General features: G+C 37.2%; 2 protein-coding genes across 2 annotated transcripts; both read left to right on the forward strand.

Moving 5' to 3' along the window:
* The first annotated feature begins 1,142 nt into the window (after positions 1 to 1,142).
* On the forward strand, positions 1,143 to 5,380 carry FABP9 (fatty acid binding protein 9, testis). The gene is made up of 4 exons (XM_008580732.1): positions 1,143 to 1,215; positions 4,329 to 4,501; positions 5,060 to 5,161; positions 5,330 to 5,380. The coding sequence occupies exons 1-4, from the start codon at positions 1,143 to 1,145 to the stop codon at positions 5,378 to 5,380; spliced, it is 399 nt and encodes a 132-aa protein (XP_008578954.1).
* Positions 5,381 to 12,942: 7,562 nt separating this feature from the next.
* Positions 12,943 to 17,889, forward strand: PMP2 (peripheral myelin protein 2). The gene is made up of 4 exons (XM_008580734.1): positions 12,943 to 13,082; positions 15,231 to 15,403; positions 15,615 to 15,716; positions 16,893 to 17,889. Exons 1-4 carry the CDS (start codon positions 13,010 to 13,012, stop codon positions 16,941 to 16,943), a joined length of 399 nt encoding a protein of 132 aa, XP_008578956.1. The 5' UTR covers positions 12,943 to 13,009; the 3' UTR covers positions 16,944 to 17,889.
* The last annotated feature ends 443 nt before the right edge of the window (positions 17,890 to 18,332 follow it).

Raw genomic sequence — 18,332 nt, forward strand, 5'->3', positions numbered from 1 at the left:
TTCAAAGCTGTGATGTAAATCTGTAGCCCCTGAATCTAATCCTTCTTAGTAAACTCAGTACCTACAAAGTCCACTTCTGTTACTTGTGTTGCAGAAGATGATTTCACGAGTAATTGCACAGAGATTTAAATTATTTGCTGTCTTTGTCTATTTTTTAGAATGCAGATGTCAAACATCATTTTTCTCCCAAACTTCCCAAAATTTGCCCTAACAATTTTAAATGGTATCTTTTCATGTTAAGATTACTTTGTAAGCATGAAGATGAATTTTCCAGACATGAGCTCCACCTCCTTTTTAAGGCTTAAATCACAAACCACTATTCAATGATAATTGTGACCTTTCTTCCCAGTCCTCAATTACCCTTGATTAAAAACAATGGTAATAATAATAATAATAACCTAATCTCACTCAAAGCAACTGTAGGCATTTCGGTTACATTAACTAGTATCAATCCATCAATGCTGCGAGGAAGGGAAGGGAAGATATTATTTTAATGAAAAGGATGTTCTGGCACTGTGACTTGCCCAAACAAAAAAAGCTGAGGTGGACCAAGCAAGGATGTCCTTGTCTTGGGTGGGAAAACATCCCAGCCAGTGTTCATCAGACATTTGTCCGGATATTTCATCAGGGTTGACTCAGTATTCATAGTTTAAAAAGCTAATCTCTATTGAAAATCGTCTCCATTTCACAAGTAATACTTATCAGGTGATTCTTGGGTGAGTCTCTTTGCTAGAAGCTATAATTGTTGACCTGAGTTCAACTTTACATGTTAATTTTCTGTCTCTTAACTTGGAGATAAAGTGAGTCAAATGCTGGTGCCTAGAATCTTTAGTCTTTTAGCCCATTGTTCAGCTCAAAAAAGTCACGTGATGAAGATGCTGTTTAAATTAAAGCTACTGGTGGCACTGCTAAGCCTACATTTCTATGGTTTTCAGTCGTGAGTACCTCTTCTCAGCAAGCTTTCCATCATTAAAGTGAGTCAAATGCTGGTGCCTAGAATCTTTAGTCTTTTAGCCCATTGGTCAGCTCAAAAAAGTCACGTGATGAAGATGCTGTTTAAATTAAAGCTACTGGTGGCACTACTAAGCCTACATTTCTATGGTTTTCAGTCGTGAGTACCTCTTCTCAGCAAGCTTTCCATCATGGTTGAGCCCTTCTTAGGGACCTGGAAGCTGGTGTCCAGTGAAAACTTTGAGGATTACATGAGAGAACTGGGTAAGAAATATTACAAGATTTGGAGACCGGTGAAGCATTTCGTGATGCAGTTGGGTTTGCACTTCACAATGAATTTTTCTACAATTCTCTCTTTTGTTTGTGATCCTATGGTTTATTCATATGAGACTAACACAGTTTATGAATCTACTTTTCCTTTTTACTTGTTACTACTAATAATTGTCTCTTTTTGGAACACTGAGCCCACAAATATCTCTCTCTAGTCATAATCCATATATTTAAGCCTATATATCCTTTTTGAAAATATTTTATCCTAACCTCTAGATAGAGTTTCTCTTTAGCTGGTCATTTCATTGAATACCTTTTTTCAACTACAAATCTGTAGACAGTAATTATCATCTATAATTAAATTTATTAATGAAATTTGTTTCAAGGTTTGTCTTAAGTTATAACTTTAAAGGAGCAGTAGCAAAAACCAAAAATTTTAGTTGGTGAATTTTTAGAGTTCTTATATATGTGAGAGATATTTCTAAAACATTATTTTGAAGAATTCTGGATTTTGATGTGAGAAACAGAACATTTTTACTCTCAGAAGTATAAACCTTATCTATCCTTTTATCTCTGACTCAAGTTAATTGTGAATTATAAGGACTTGGGTCTATGACAGCTAAACTATCATAGAGAAGAAGAACAATTACTTAATATTTTTATATTTAATTAAGAGAAACCTTCCTTTCAATTAGAAACTGTATACAAAGCCAAGTGTTTTCTTACCTCACATTTTTTAAAACTTGTCTGAAATGATCAGTGGATACTTACCACTATTAATTATGTTTACTCATTCTAGGCAAGAAAACAACAATCCCTTATCCCCCCATAATAAGAAGTCAATGTTCTTATAAATGTAATATTTGTTCTTCTTTTGTAGTCAGTATAAACTTTCTCAGGAAGTAATAAGAAATAGGTTTCCCTATCTCATCATGGATTTATAGACTCACTTGTTTTGAATTAAAATGTGAGGGCATATAAGAAACATGGGGCTTGTGGCCAGAGTAGCACTTGTTTTGATTGGCAGCTGGGTTAGGCATGACACAAGAAGGAATAACACCTGAGCACCTACTTTGTGCCAGTACCATGCTAAGTCCTTTTTCTCAATCTTTAAACACATATGTGAGATGAGTACTATAGTTACCCACATTTTACTATTGAGAAAGCCGAAGATTAGAGAAAGTAAATAACATGCCCACGCTAGCATGTGGCAGGGTTCCAGTCCAAGCTTTAACTGCCTCACTCTTCTTTGTGATCCATGTGTCTAACATTGCTTCTCTGCAGTGAGATGCGTCACATCAGTTCCATAGTCTGAATGTAACAAAGAGTTCCATATCGACACAGAGAGAAGGAGTCAGCACTTCTGCCCATCTATTGAAGGAGTTAATTTTGACAACAGAAAATCCCCAACCTGAACAATAGCGCCAGGCTCAAAGCCAAACACCTCCTGCACTGTTGTAACATGAGGTGACACACAAGCATTTGACCACTCGAAAGTCACCATACAAATATGCATTTCAGATGAAGCACAATGGTCTCAGAAAATGAAGTTAGCCTTTGAAAATGTCAGATATAATTACTAGATAACCTTGTGACTGGGAGGACCTGGCTTAATCCAGATATCACAGAGAGCGTAAAAGAAGTTACTGTACATTATTCAAAACTTCAATGGGGGGAGTATGCATTTTTCAAAAAGTGCTTTCCAAAATGATTAACACTGAGACTTCCAATCAAGATAGTGGAATAGACCAGTCCCCAGCATCACCCTCTCCCACAATCAACTATTAAAAAGCAACAACTGTCAAGATGGGGCCACTAGAGCTCAGGGAAAGAGGGGGAGAAACCCAGAGTTCATGAAGGTGGGAGAAGCCATGATGAGAGAAAGAAAGGACTGCTCCGACTGTTTCTAGCCCCAGCCACTTCAAGCTTGGCCCTGGTGAGCACACGGAGCAAGAGCTGGTAAAAGCCATAGCCATAGCTGTGCCCTTCATATGAAGTTGCTTGGAGGCTGCAGGGGAGAAGACGGTCTTGGTGGTACCCAGGCCAGCAAGATCACAAATAGGGTTCCTGTGGAGCCACATAGGAGCAAGGAGCCAGAGACAACTAAAAAAAAGAACCTGTCAGAGGCCACTGAGTCAACACAAGGAATCAGCACACGGCCCGTCCCATGGGAAGTGCTTGGAGCACAGGCAGTAGGGGAGACGGACCCACTGGGGGAACACTGGGGCACAACATGGACAGCTGATCTGTCCCCCAGTCAGCACAGGCCCACTCAGTGGAGCCTGGTCAGGAATATAGAACTGCAACGATACAGTTTGCTGAAAAAACTCAGGCCCAGACCAGAGTTTCCACACAACCCAGGTGTACCAGACCTCACAGAGACCCAGAAGTCATTACAAGGTCAACAATTAAAACCTGATCTGCGTAAAAAGCCTTCCCCAGGGAATCAGCAGCTCAACCACAGAGCTAAACCACAGTGCTGGTTCCCACAGGAAGTCCCCCCATTTTAGAAGTAACCAAATTAGTTCCAGTGTGGAGTTTAAGTGGTGGGAATAGTGAATAATCGATCACAGAACTGAAAGAAAAAACAAAAAACTCACAGATCAGAGACACCGGTAAAGGTCTAACACCACCAAAGAACACCTATAAAACCTCCAGAAGACCCCCAGGCTTCCAAAATGGGGTGGGGGGAAGGCTGAGGACCTGAGCCATGCCCCCCTGATATCTGCATCCAGCCCAGCGATGACCACCAGGCTGCTGCCAGAAGCACCCTGGGCTCCTGAGCCAGGGCAGTGGGGGTGCTGAGGGCCTCACCCATACCCTGCCAGCATCTGCATCCAGCCCAGCTATGAATGAGCTGCCACTGAAAACCCCCTGGGCTCCCCTGCAGGAATGAGGGGCGTGCCACAGGCCTTGGCCATGCCCGCTTTCTCCTCCTCCCACCTTATCCTTCTCCCCTTTCCCTCTCCCCCTCCCCCAACTGCTCTGCAACATCTTAGAATGTAAAATAATAATAATAATAAATTTATTTATTTATTTATTTTTAAAATGGTTAACACTTCTTCCCAAATGTCTTGGTAAGGTGTGTGGCTTTCTCTGTCTTACAGGAGTGGATTTTGCACCCCAGAACGTGGCAGGATTAGTGAAGCCAACCATCACTATTAGTGTGCATGGAGAAGTGATAAAGTTAAGAACAGAAAGTCCTTTCAAAAACACTGAGATCTCCTTCAAGCTGGGGGAAGAATTTGATGAGACCACAGCAGACAACCGGAAAGTAAAGGTCAGAACTAAGTCTTCCTGGTGTTCAACAATCAGAAAAAAGCTAGAAAAAACTAGGAGGTGATTAGGCATGGGTTACTCTATGTATTTTAACGTACTTATTCCCAGGTCTGTTTGAGCTTGTTCTGTTAATAGCTGCATATCTCTAAAGTCAATTCTTTTGCTAATTACTCAGATGGTTAACAACAGGGTAAAACATTCAAATTGTTTTCACTTTTTTTCCTGATATCTCTTTGTCATTGTATAAAAGAGGATGCTTCAAAAAGTAAAAGATAAGACAAATCCTTCCATAAACTTTTTGAAGACCTCTCCTATCAAATGAAACAATTTAGCACAGATAGTTTAGGTATTGTTTGCCTGGTAGAGAGCATTAATTGAGTAATCTCTTGAGCCTTTTTCTAGTTTGGTGGTATTTGGTATTAAATTATAACAAGAATAGAAGTGAGGATTTTTGAAGAAAAGAATTTCAAAATAGAAATTAAAAAGAAGATGTCTCATTTTGTGTAGGTTAGAATGTACTGAACTGCTACTTCTAACTGCTTCCCTCATGCATTTATAGAGCATTATAAACTTAGATGGTGGCACAATGATTCAGGTCCAAAAATGGCTTGGCAAAGAGACAACGATCAAAAGAAAAATTGTAGATGGAAAAATGGTAGTGGTGAGTTTTCTTTAAATTGAAATTTTTATATGCTCCTATGTGATACATACTTTTCAAGCTACTATGTTTTTGTACCTTGAATTGAGGGTTTGGTCTGGGGAGAAAGGGGCAGGGAAAGTTTAATCTGTCATCTACCGACTCTAATAGATCATCACTCTTTGTTTTTAGGAATGTACCATGAATAATGTTGTCAGCACCAGAATCTATGAAAAGGTGTGAAGAAAGGGTCTACAACAATGAAACTTGTTCACTAACAGGAAACTGATACTTGAGAAGATATACTTCAGGGCCACTGATTTTTAAAAATTCTCAATATAAATTTGTTTAATAAAAGCATCAAATTAAGTGCAGTTTTGAAGTTGTTCACTAATGAGGGTTAGGAACAATCTGATAAATTGGTGAGGCAAGAAGCTACTTGCCTATGGTGTGATTGTAACAATACAAAAGTCTCCTCTGTCTTCTGCCCACCTGACTTCCATAGCCCTTGAGTTCTCACCATAAGACCCTTTGCATTTAAGTTAAGGCATTCTACCAAAGACATGTGGAAATTCATGTGACCTCCAAGGGAGATATATATATAGCATTGGAACCTACTATGAGCAGCACAGGTGCTGAAAACCAACATTGCTGATCTTTATTTTTGCAGAAGCCTAGCCCTGCTTAAAGCAGATAGATAGATTAGAAGATACATAGACAGGTAGATAGATAGGTAGAGAGAGAGAGAGAGCACAAAATAGAGCCTGGACATTATACACCACGGTTGAGTAATTATCGAAAAGCATTTAAAAATCATTATCTCACTTCTCCATAAATCCACTTAAAATAATCAGGATAGTGCACCTGTCACCAATGTTTACAACTGAGCCAAATGTCAGTCCTGAATTTCTAAATGCCTAGTAAGAATGTAACTATTATATTCTTAATAGTTTCACCAGACACTGTTGCCAGGAATGGTTGTGCTCAGGGCTTACAGCAAAACAGAGTAATGGAGGTAAAATTAAAAGGTAAAGCCTAAAATACTGAGTGCATCTACAGATAGTAGTGGTCAGACGTAAGAGTCATGTTTAATATGCACTCGTGTAGGATGTCCATGTAATTTGTCGTCCAAACTGGTTGAGAAGTTAAAAGTGTAAAGGGAAACTATTAAGAATTACATGTGGACAGCAGACATAAACTGGGATTGTCCTAGGCTAACTGGAAGTTATGTTTACCTTAGTAAGGATGAAATTGAAAGATAATGAACACAAGTACTAAAGCATGGTGTTGGAGCATGAACTGAATCCCCGGCCAACAAAAGGAACTAGGGCTGTCATATTAAACCCTGAAGACCACTGAGCATGCAGATGTGCACTAGAAGTCATGAGCCCAGTGCTGACCACGCATCTGCTGGATGTGGCTATGACAGTCATCCGCACAGAACTTGTCTTTCCCCTTCCTAAGGAACTCAAGAGTGTACAAAATGTAACCATGCTTGCTCTTCAGAAGTCACAGAGGCTTCAACCCCTGTGGTGGTGTCCTGGGCAAAGGGGAGTGTGGGCCAGTGCCTTCTTAATCAGCCTCTGTAAGGGAGCTGGAGATGATAAAAAGTGATAAAACTAGTTGAGAATTTAATTCAAATTCACTATAGCATTCTATCTTTTTACATTAAGAAATAATGTCAGGACTCTGTGCACCATGATTTGAATGCCCTGTGACAGAGATGGTCAATTACCCACTAGAAATCTGGGGCTTCCCTTCTATAGCATAGCACTGTTGCTGGTAAGAGGCTGTAAGCCAGGCACCACACTGCCCAGTCTCTCCCCTATCTCCACAGAGCCTTTTGACTACTTTTTGCATTGGAATCTGAGTGAAAGTGATGTGTGCCACATCTAGGTCAAGACAGTTAAGAGACAATCCTGGGCCTGCCTGCTTGGAAGAGAAGACTGTGAAACCCAAGGAGGTAGCATAGGCACAGATAAATGGATCCAAGACTTCTGACTCACCTGATGGAGAAAAGCTACCCATAGACTAGGAGAGCCTACATTAGACTGAGTGGATGTTGAGCAAGACAAACTTCTGGGTTAAGCCACTAAAATCTTGGAATTCCTTGCAACAGGGAGCATTACTTTGAGTTAATGTAAAACTTAAGAGATTTCATTTTTATAGTGTATCCTCAGTCATGAGCATGTTTTAGGCTGGAATTTAACTACAAAATTAGTTTTCAATTGTTTGAGGGAATAAGGGCTTGGTTGGCATGAATAAAAGAAAGCACAGTTTAAACATGAATTAAATTGATTTTCTGATCTAACTTCACCTACTCTGAAATCTATTTTGCAAGTGAATTATTTCTAAGAGATTCCTTTCTTCCATCAGTACTATGGGAGCAGATGGATAAATCCTGAAAAGTTTCTCCTACCGGTCTTTGTGCTAATGCCTGAAAGTACAACTTGCCTGGATGTGTTTGGAGAGTGTTAATATCACTTTCTCTCTAAAAGGAAATGCAAATAGAGTAGAAAAACTATTGGAAATTCAGTCTATGCTATAATGACCAGAGAAAGAAACTGCAATGCAGGAATCCTGCCTCTTATTCCCTCCCCCGTGAGTAAGTATCTCCAATTCTTAGGTGTTGTATTAGGAATAATGATGTGAAATCTTAGACTAGCCATTGAAAAAGAGTCCATGCATGTTAGATTTTAGCCAAAAATCAAAGCTAATTGCATTGTTTGGAGGAATCATAAACTACTTCTTCCCTTTCCTTATTGCCATTTAACAAAAGAAAAGCCATTAACTACCTTTGGGGAAGCATAAATGCAGTTGTCACCATAGTAACCCAAAGAGCAAATATTCGTGGGTAGCTGAGAAAATTACAAGAAATGGTTTGCACTAAGAAAGCGAATTTAATCTTGGCATTGTTAAACTGAGGGGAAAAAACACTTACTTGAAACACAGAAGAGGGGAATATCAAGCCTGAAGTGCCACTGTCACCTTATGTCAAATAGCTGTCTGGCAACAGCACCAGATGCCCTAGTGGCTGAGTTCTAAAGATGAATCAGATCATCAGTCTCAGGATGATGTCTAAGCAATAACTTAAGGTATCTTTCTACATTGTAATGGTCAATAGGCTCTTTACTGGCATTCTCACCGCCTCCATCTGCAAACAATAATAATAATATCACATATCTCTGAATGTTTGTTTAATGCCTATGTTCCTAACTAGGGTGTAAGGCTTATGAGGGCAGGAACTGTTACTATTTCACTCATCATATTATCTCCAGTACTATCACAGTTCAATAAAGATGGGTTGAATAATTGTCTGCATTTATGCAGGTGAGAAACTGTAAAACAAATCTTGGAATCAGCTTATGTGCACTTTCCTAGTGTCATAAGATCATGTAAGCCTGAACATGGAAAGAATCATCTGATTTCACTATTGACTAAAGAAATGAGCAAATGAATGAATGGGTCTTCCAACTCAGTTTTATGTATAGGTATAACTCCCAAACCTTTGCTCTTTCCATGCTTCGAGAGTGCATGAAGAAGGGAGGGAAGAGAAGGCAGTGGGGGGAAAGGAGAGTAGAATTTAGGAGAGCAATTTTATTAACCATAAGCACTAATTTTAGATGCTTTCATAATATTTATTTCTGATTTAATGCAAACAAAAACCCTCATAAGTATAAAATGCTGGATTTTCTTCATTCATTGTCAGGCAACAAATGTTTATTTATTACCTACTGTGTGCATAAGCGGTGCTATGTACTTGGAATGCAGCATGAGCAAAATCACATATTGTACCTATTCACATGGAATCAAGACTTCAGTGGATGACATACATATTTACCAAATAATATCCAAATTTAATAAAAATTGCCATTGCAGTAACTGTTAAATGATGATATCTAGAACATTGTGTGTAAGATTGGTATTATTCTTTTCTTAAATATTTGTAAGAATTGATTGGTGAAGCTTATGGGCCTGGGGTATCTTTGTGGGGTGGATTTTAATTATGAATTCAATGCTAATAGATTTGGGAGTATTCAGGATTTTTACTTCTTTTTGCATTATTTTTGATAAATTGTGTTTTCTAAGAAATTTGTGAATTTCTTTTAAATTTAATTTAATTTTATTTATTTTATTTTTTAAATTTTTATTTTATTCTGTCAATATACATTTTTTTTAATTTAAAAAATTTTTTAATCTATTGCTGTTTATAATATTATCTTATGGGCTTTTTAATTCTATAGGACATATTTTTGCATGTAAAGAGCTATTTCTTTCAATTCATTCAATTTATTTATTTATTTTATTGATTATACAGATTCACAGGTCACAGAGCTGACCAACAGCACCTGTGTCCAAGATGTGCTGATCAGATTAGTACTGTCAGCATGCCCATCACCTTGAATTGCAATTATTTTCCATGTTCCCCACCCATCCTCTTCTCAATACCCCCTTCCCTCCTGACCCCATCCCACCCCCAGCAACCCTAGATCTCTCTTTGCAAGTCCGACATACTACTGTGGTCTTTCTTACCTTCCTTCTTTTCCTCTTAGCTCCCAGTTATGAGTGAGAACATGCAGTATTTTTCCCTCTGTGCCTGGCTGATTTCACTTAACATGATTTTCTCCAAGCTCATCCATGTTACTATGAATGACAGAATTTCATTCTTTTTTATGGTTGAGTACCATAAAAAAGTACCATTTTTTTATGGTTGAGTTCCATAGTGTATATATAACACATTTTCTTTATCCACTCGTCCATCAGTGGACATTTAAGTTGAGTCAGCTGCAATGAACATGGGAGTGCAGTGTCCCTTTGACATGATGATTTCCATTCCTTCGGGTATACACCCAGTAGTGGGATTGCTGGATCTTATGGCAGATTTATCTATAGCTGTTTGAGAAACCTCCATACTGTTTCCCACATTGGCTGTACAAATGTACAGTCTCACCAACAGTACAGAAGAGTTCTCCCTTCTCTGCATCCCTGTCAGCATTTGTTATTCTCAGTCTTTTTGATAATAGCCAGTCTAACTGGGGTGAGATGATATTTCAATGTGGTTTTAATTTGCATTTCCCTGATGATTAGTATTGTTGAGCATTGTTTCAAGTGCCTGTTGGCCATTTGTATGTCTTTTCTTGAAAAATGTCTGTTCAGCTCCTTTGCCCATTTTTTAATTGGGTTATTTCTTTTTTTTTTTTCTGTGTAGTTGTTTGATTCTTTGTATATTCTGCATATTAATTCCTTGTTAGATGCATAGTTTGCAGATATTTTCTCCCATTCTGTAGGATGTCTTTACACTTAGTTGATTGTTTACTTTGCTGTGAAGAAGGTTTTTAGTTTGATATAATCACATTTATTTATCTATTCTTGTGTTGCTTGTGTTTGGGGGTCTTATTCATAAAGTCTTTTCCCAGTCCTACTTTCTATAGTGTTTCCCCTATGTTTTCTTTTAGTAGTTTTATAATTTCGGGTCTTATACTTAAGTCTTTAACCCATTTTGAGTTGATTATGGTATATGGCAAGAGGTACAGGTCTAGTTTTGTTCTTCTGCATATGGATGTCCAATTTTCCCAGCACCATTTATTGAAGAGGCAGTCTTTTCCCCAATGTTTGTTCTTGGTGCCTTTGACCCACATACAGGTCTCAAAATCTCATCTTGGTCCAAATTCATCTGGTCAATTCTAGAAGTCAAGTATAATTGCTGACAAGCCTAAAGCAGAAAATTCTTCTTTTGGTCTAAAATTGCTTCAAAGTTATAATCTTTCTGCCTTGGCAATATATGGCCAGTGTTTATGCTTTAAACTCTACTGTTATTCCTATGTGCAATATAGAGACTGCTGCACATCCACACAGCTCTACTGTGATAGTCCCTCTGAATGCAAAGGCTCAGCTGCAGTGGAAGGGTTTGAGAGTCCTTCATTGATCTAGGCAGAAAACCTAAATGTTGAGTGCTGCACTTCTTGATAGAGTAGAGCTGACAAAACAATTTTTGAGGTACAGGTGATACCATCATTTTTATAAAGTGTTTTGGAAAAGAAAATAATATATCCACTAATCAAAAGCCCTTTCTTTCATAGTTGCTTTTTCTATCCCAGTACAATATACTCCCTCCAGTTACACTCACTCTCTGGGGTCTAGAATTGGGTTAGTTGGTTAGCTGGGATACTGAAATTTTCTAGTCAGTATTTCATTCCTACTATGAGTTCTCCAGCCGCCACTAATGTAAAATGAGACCTGGGCCCACTGTGTATGATTCCACATTTTTTACTTATCTTAAATCCTAACCACGTAACTGCAGTAGTTATAGCACAACTATGGTTCTAGGTTACCTGTGCCCTTGAAGTCAATGATTCCACCTGTTACTAGCAAATTGATCATGAGATTTTATCATTGTTGTAAAGAGTGCCAATCTGTACATGAAATGTACAAAACCTGGTAATACAGTTGTCTCACAGCCAGAATTAATGCTAATGCAAAAAACCTGCTAGGAAAACATATGACAGCAATTAGGCATTCCCAAGAGCAGCACATGTTCAAAGTGGATTTACCTTTGCTCCCCCCTGTCAAAGACTGCGGCTCTGATGTACCATGGTAGTCTGGATCTCTTCATGTTCATCTCTCTAGATTTTTGAGAAGAGAATGATTATTGCTAGCCAATCATGGTGGTATCAGTATCTTCTGATCTTTGGCCAGGGCCTCTGTGCATGTATGGTATTGTAGGAGCAGAGTAAGATAATGGTCCAGAGCCTAGGCACTGGGGAACAATGCTGGGTTCAGATCCTGCCTCTCCTTATTCGAGTTTTGGAAGCAAATTTCCTAACCTCTCCGAGCTTCTGTTTTTCTCATTTGTAAAATGGATATTATAATAATACCTAACTTTGGGGGATGTTTAGAGAATTAAATGAGATAATTGGCATTAAGCACTTAGTACAGTGACTAGCCCATAGTGAGCTCTCACTGTACATTAGTATTATTTTTATACTACTACTAAGAAGAGCATCTTCTTTTTATAAAACTGTGTAATTTATCTATTTATTTATTTATTTTGGCAGCTGGCCAGTATGGGGATCCAAACCTGTGACCTTGGGGTTATAAGGCTACAGTCTAATGTAAATTTATTTTAAATGAATTAAACTCAAAGATGTTATAGTAACTAAGAACCTGCTGAGTTCAGACTTAAGGTTTTTGTAGATGAAAATCTTTGTCATGGTCAAAGAGCATGTTATAGTGCTGCTTCTTGTCCTCTCATATGAATACAATTTCTGTCCTCTGCTGTAACAGACTGACCCCTCATTGTCTGCCTACTCTGCTTGCCTGGGATATGTGAGCTATGCCAAGCCTCCCTTACCTATGAATACTTCCTCACACTGCTCCCGGCATTTCTCTCCCACAACATACTTGATACTGTTATCACAATACTCATGGACATTTTCCTCTCTTTCTTCCCTTTCAATAAGAATTCTTAATTGTGCAGACTCAGGACTGAGAGTTACCAAGATGCCTGAACACACACACATTCATTCATGATCATATAATTTATAGAGTCTTTTCCAAAGCATTAAAGACCTAAGCACTCTTATAAGATCAACCAGAATTTTTTCTAAGGTTGAAATAGTACTCTCATTCATTTTTATAAGATTTTTTGAAGACAAAAGGAAATATTATGTGGGGTTTTCTTGTTTCCTAGTGGATGGGCAGCGGATGATTGAAGACCGTTCATTGCTCAGTCCTGACACCGCCTTTCCCCATTGGGTCTCTGTGAGAGTCATGTGCTTTGGACATCTTTGAAAAGAATCTTCCGAGGCCTCGGCATCTCATCTGGGTCTCCTGAATCCCACCTAGATCTGTGGTGAACTCTCATCTATCACAATGAGCAAAAAATTCCTGGGCACCTGGAAACTCGTCTCCAGTGAGCACTTTGATGATTACATGAAAGCTCTGGGTAAGAAATGCTTTTTGTTGCTCTGCCTGAGAGGATTCTTTCTAAGGAAGCTGCATGACATTTCCTTCTAACACCTTTTCCAAGAGACTGAGGAAGTTCACACAGGCTGAAATACAGTCCTCTCCTGGGATTGATCTTCTGCTGTGTCATTCAGATAATTTGTTTGCATTTTATTTGTGGTAATTTAAATAGATTTTAATTTAAGTGAGAACTACTTAAATGCATGGAGCTCGCACTGATTTTAAAGGCAGTTCCATACCAATAAGTTTTTGATTGCAGACCCAGAGGAAAGAAATTTTAGAAGCTTAGGCAACCCATTTTCTGGCTTTCCTGAAAGCTAGTTTTATAACTAAAATGCTTATAAAATAAGGAGCTGAATATATTGCAGATACTAGAAAACCTCAATTTAAAATTTTGATGTTTAGCTAAACTAAAAGTTTTTCCTTTCTACCTCTAGGATGTCCATTATTACCTAATCATATAGATACAGAGAGTTTGAAAAACAAAAATGGTTCCTAAAATAGGATGTTCATAGCCTAGGGAAGTTATCAAGAGAAAAATAAATGGGGTTGAGGAAGTGAGTTCAAACTCAGTTACAGTAACATCAGACTTCCCTGGAGTTGGCGCAGTAGATGGAGATGTTACAACAACTTTATTTTATTCTACTTCTAGAGAATGTTCTGTGGATATGAGCACAATAGATGTGAAGAGTCTCTGGAAGTTTCCAGAGCTGTGTAAATATAATAGAGAGTAAAGCCAATGACCTCAGGTTGCCATGCTTGTCAAAATGCATGTAGCTTTACTTAACTGTTTAGAAAGTATGTATAAATGGTTCTATTTTTACATAAAATCAGCAAAATTGTGTCATTGTTGCCTGGAATGAGAACTTATGGAGATAGATCCATACTTTGAGATTGGTTATATTTAAAGACTTCACTTTACAGCTGAGAAAAAAGCAAAATATAAGAAAGTCTCAATGAAGGCCCCTCTAACTCTTCCGTTGTTTTCAAATTTTAGGATGCATAAGTGGTAAATGCAGATTCTTGGGCTCTATCCCAGAGACTATGATTTAGTTTAGAAAACATTATACTAAACCATAAGATAACAACAGAAGATTAAACAGAATTAGAATAAAAAATATAGTTCACAGTTTATTACCTGTAACTTTTTACTTTTTATTTAGTGTAGACATAGATATAAAAGGTTTTGGGTTTTTTTGTTTTTGTCTCTGTTTTTGTTTTCCTAATAGAGAAAAAGTAAACCCAGGCATTGGGATGTCTAACTAGAGCCTTAGGAAACTAGTTTTTCTTTCACATATTTCTTATTTGACATTTTTCTGTTTTCATGTATACCTATACAGTCGTGGTAATAATAGTAATAAAACGTAAGAGACTAATTTTGTTTTGCTTTTCAAATGTAGAAGTTTTAAAAGATCATTTTACTTATCTGTGATCATTTGTAATGATACATATCTTGAAGGAAGATGGACAGGGTTTTTCTACCAGCTGGGTTTAGGAGCCACAAAATTTCAGAAAGGAGATTCTATCAAAGATATGAGAATTCTTTTCTATACCCATAATATATTAGAAAGGGAAAAATACCATGGGACAATATTTATATGTCATATTTTCATTTAAAAATACATAGCTATAGTATTTCTATGTGCAAATTAAAATATCTAGAATGTTTCATACAAATCTATAATTAGTGATTTTCAATGGGGAGTAGGATTAAATGTGGTAAAAGTGGACAAACTGCACTATTCTGGCTGAATCCTTTTACTCTTTAAAATCTGCAGACATTACTTTTGTAATAAAAAAAAACCTTAAATGTTCAAGTACTAGACATGTATTCCCATTGGCTGATGACACATAGAAGGAAGCTCTTATTACTAAGTGATACAACCTGCCACCTGCACACCTAGGGCACCACTGAGCACAGAATGTGGCCAGCACAGTTTCTCCAGGTATGCGCTCTTGGTCAACACAATTCTAACACTATCTTGATTTTCAGGTGTGGGGTTGGCCACCAGAAAACTGGGAAATTTGGCCAAACCCAGAGTGATCATCAGCAAGAAAGGGGATATGCACAGTTTCTCCAGGTATGCGCTCTTGGTCAACACAATTCTAACACTATCTTGATTTTCAGGTGTGGGGTTAGCCACCAGAAAACTGGGAAATTTGGCCAAACCCAGAGTGATCATCAGCAAGAAAGGGGATATTATAACAATACGAACTGAAAGTACCTTTAAAAATACAGAAATCTCCTTCAGGCTAGGCCAGGAATTTGAAGAAACCACAGCTGACAATAGGAAAACCAAGGTAATCTTTAATATTTCTCTTCAAAGTTGGCCCAGTTGACTGCTTGAAAAAGAGGATTATTCCTGCTAGTGTTTAAAGGGTAGACTGCACTCTATTGAAAATGAATGTGCCTCATGAGACATCTATTATAGATATAGTTCAATATTGAATGTTTTGCTTCTTTAATCAACCAAAGTCCAGTCAAGTCGATTATATGAACTTGTCTTTGCAGAGCATTGTAACCCTGGAGAGAGGCTCATTGAATCAAGTGCAGAAATGGGATGGCAAAGAGACAACCATAAAGAGGAAGTTGGTGGATGGAAAAATGGTAGTGGTAAGAGTATTTTCACTTCTAAATAGAGAAATAATGCTTTATAAATAAATCGATTGTATTATTTTCAAAGTATATTTAGTTCTCTGGAATACAAATGAATAAAAATGGCTGAGAATAAAGTCAGAGTTAATGCTTGAGTGGTATTTAAACCATGGAAGACTCTCTTTATGTACTTCAAGTACTGGCCCAGGATTTTAGAAATAAAAAGGCCGATTTGTTGTTTTAGAAATAACAATACCTAAAAATGGTAGTAAAGTTGAAGAAAGTTTGGATAAATCTTACTAGTTTGTACTCACGAAGAAAAAGCAAGTCTAAATATTTTAAAAGCAAAATACACTCTGAAAGGCTCAATTGTAAAATATTTGCAGATATCTAAGTATTTTGCTTTCAAAAATACATAGTAACTTAGACTAGCATGTCAACAATGCAAGCTGAACTCATTGGAGACCTTTTCTAATCGGCAGATAAGAATGATGACAAAGTTTACAGTAGATGACCTCCAATGAGTTTTCTAAAGTTGAGGCTTTGCGCTTACTAATTAACACATACATTTAATATAAACAGACTAATGAAATGTTTTGAATGTTTGTTTCTTCGGTACAGTGGTTCTTAGCCCTTGCTGTGCAGTAGATTTACATGGGGAGTAAATACCAGTATGGGAGCCCCAACACAAAACAATTATATGCAAATCTCTGGGCGGGGGGAGAAGCAACAGTATATTTAAATGTCCCCGAGGTAATGCAAATGTGCAGATAGTTTTAGTAGATTTAAATGCATACAAATTAAACATAAAAACTTGCCACTTTCAAAAAAATTCTTTTACAGTAACACAGATCTACTTTAAAACGGTCTTTCCTATTTCAACGGTCATAATTCTGAATTACTACAGACTGACATACTGATATTTTACCCTTTCCTAAATGTAATCTTATAAGTTTATTTTGAATTTCAATTTTTAAAATTCAGTTATTTTTTAATTGACATGTATCGATTGTACATATTTATGGTGTACAGAGTTATATTTCAGTACATGACTATAATGTGTGATGATCAAATCAGGTTAACTAGCATATTCATCCATTGCAAAAAGTTATCATGAATTTCTATTTTTATTATAAATTTGATGTTCTCTGGTTTGAGTTTTAGATACTCAACTAAATCTTCCTCTTTTTTAAGGAATGTAAGATGAAGGGCGTGGTCTGCACCAGAATCTATGAGAAACTCTGAGAAAATCATTTCCTCATTGGAGTGCTATTCGATCATTTCATGTTAGAAATCAATTTCTTCAATTGGCAAGATCTGACAACACTGCAGTTTGCTTGTTTGTTTGTTTTTGGTTTTGTTTTTATGTCAGATAGGCAAAGGCCTAAACTGAGGATTAATCTAAAATTTAGTGTTATCTAAACATTTTCCATTTGCGTGCAGGTCTTTCCTACATTAAACGATATATGTATATTGATCAGATCTAAAACAGTTGATAATGTCATTTAATTAACTGTGAAATTCTAACCTATGTTCTACTTTGTATATTTGAAATAATAATAAGAAGGAAAGAATTGGTTAATGAAAGGAAGTAAAAGTATTGATCAGGGGCAGCAAATTCAAATGCCTTCAGGGGCCAGAAGATTTATGAGGAAGGAAGATCAGAAATGAGGCAATTCAGGAGACAACACAGTTTTCAATCAAGGAGTTCTAGTCTCAGCTAAAAGGGGCAATCTTTACTCTACTCCAGCCAATTTTTAAAATTGAGGGGTATTTTATAGACAGTGAAATGCACTAATTTTAAGGGTAGAGTTCAATCTGTTGTGACAAGTGCATGCATCCATATAACTTACACCTGATAAAGATACAAAACATTTCCTTAATCCCAGAAAGTTTTTCCATGCCCCTTCCCAGTCAATGTCCTGCCCTAACCCACCCCTACCAAAAGCCAGTAGCGATTTGGTTTCTATCACCATAGATTAGTTTTGCCCTTTTTAAATTCAGCACAATGTTTTTGAGATTCATCCATTCTGTTACATACAGCAGTAGTGTGTTCCTTTTCAATGCTGAGCAATATTCATTGTAGGAATATAGCACAGTTTATTTATCCATTATTTTGCTAACACAACTGGGCTGTTTTTAATTTTTTGCTACTATGAATAAAACTGCTACAAACATTCTTGCACAAGACTTTTTGTGGAAAACGAGTTTCTCTCTTTTGTATAAATAAGTAGTCATAGAATTACTGAGTCTACTCATTTTTGACAGGCAGCAATGGGGGACCACTGTGTCCAAGTAACAGTGAAACTATTTCAGACATACGTTATGATTGATCAAATGAGAAAATGTGCTGCTGTTGATGGGAGACAGGATGTTCATTGTGGAAGAAGGAATATACAAATATGGAATGAGAGAAGGCAAGAAAGAAACCATGCAAGAATGGAATGAAATAAATATAAATTCAAGGTTTCTAAACCAGGTATATGTATGTATAATTGCACATGTATATCTGTATGCATATGTGTGTGATGTGTACATGTATTTATGTGTGTGAATATGTGTATACACATGCATGTATTTCCTAGATCTATCTGTCAAAAGAGCTTAGAAACAAAGACACATCAGTAGGAATGA

This window comes from Galeopterus variegatus, unplaced genomic scaffold (assembly GCF_000696425.1).
Source record: "Galeopterus variegatus unplaced genomic scaffold, G_variegatus-3.0.2 Scaffold2148, whole genome shotgun sequence".
NCBI lineage: Eukaryota > Metazoa > Chordata > Mammalia > Dermoptera > Cynocephalidae > Galeopterus > Galeopterus variegatus.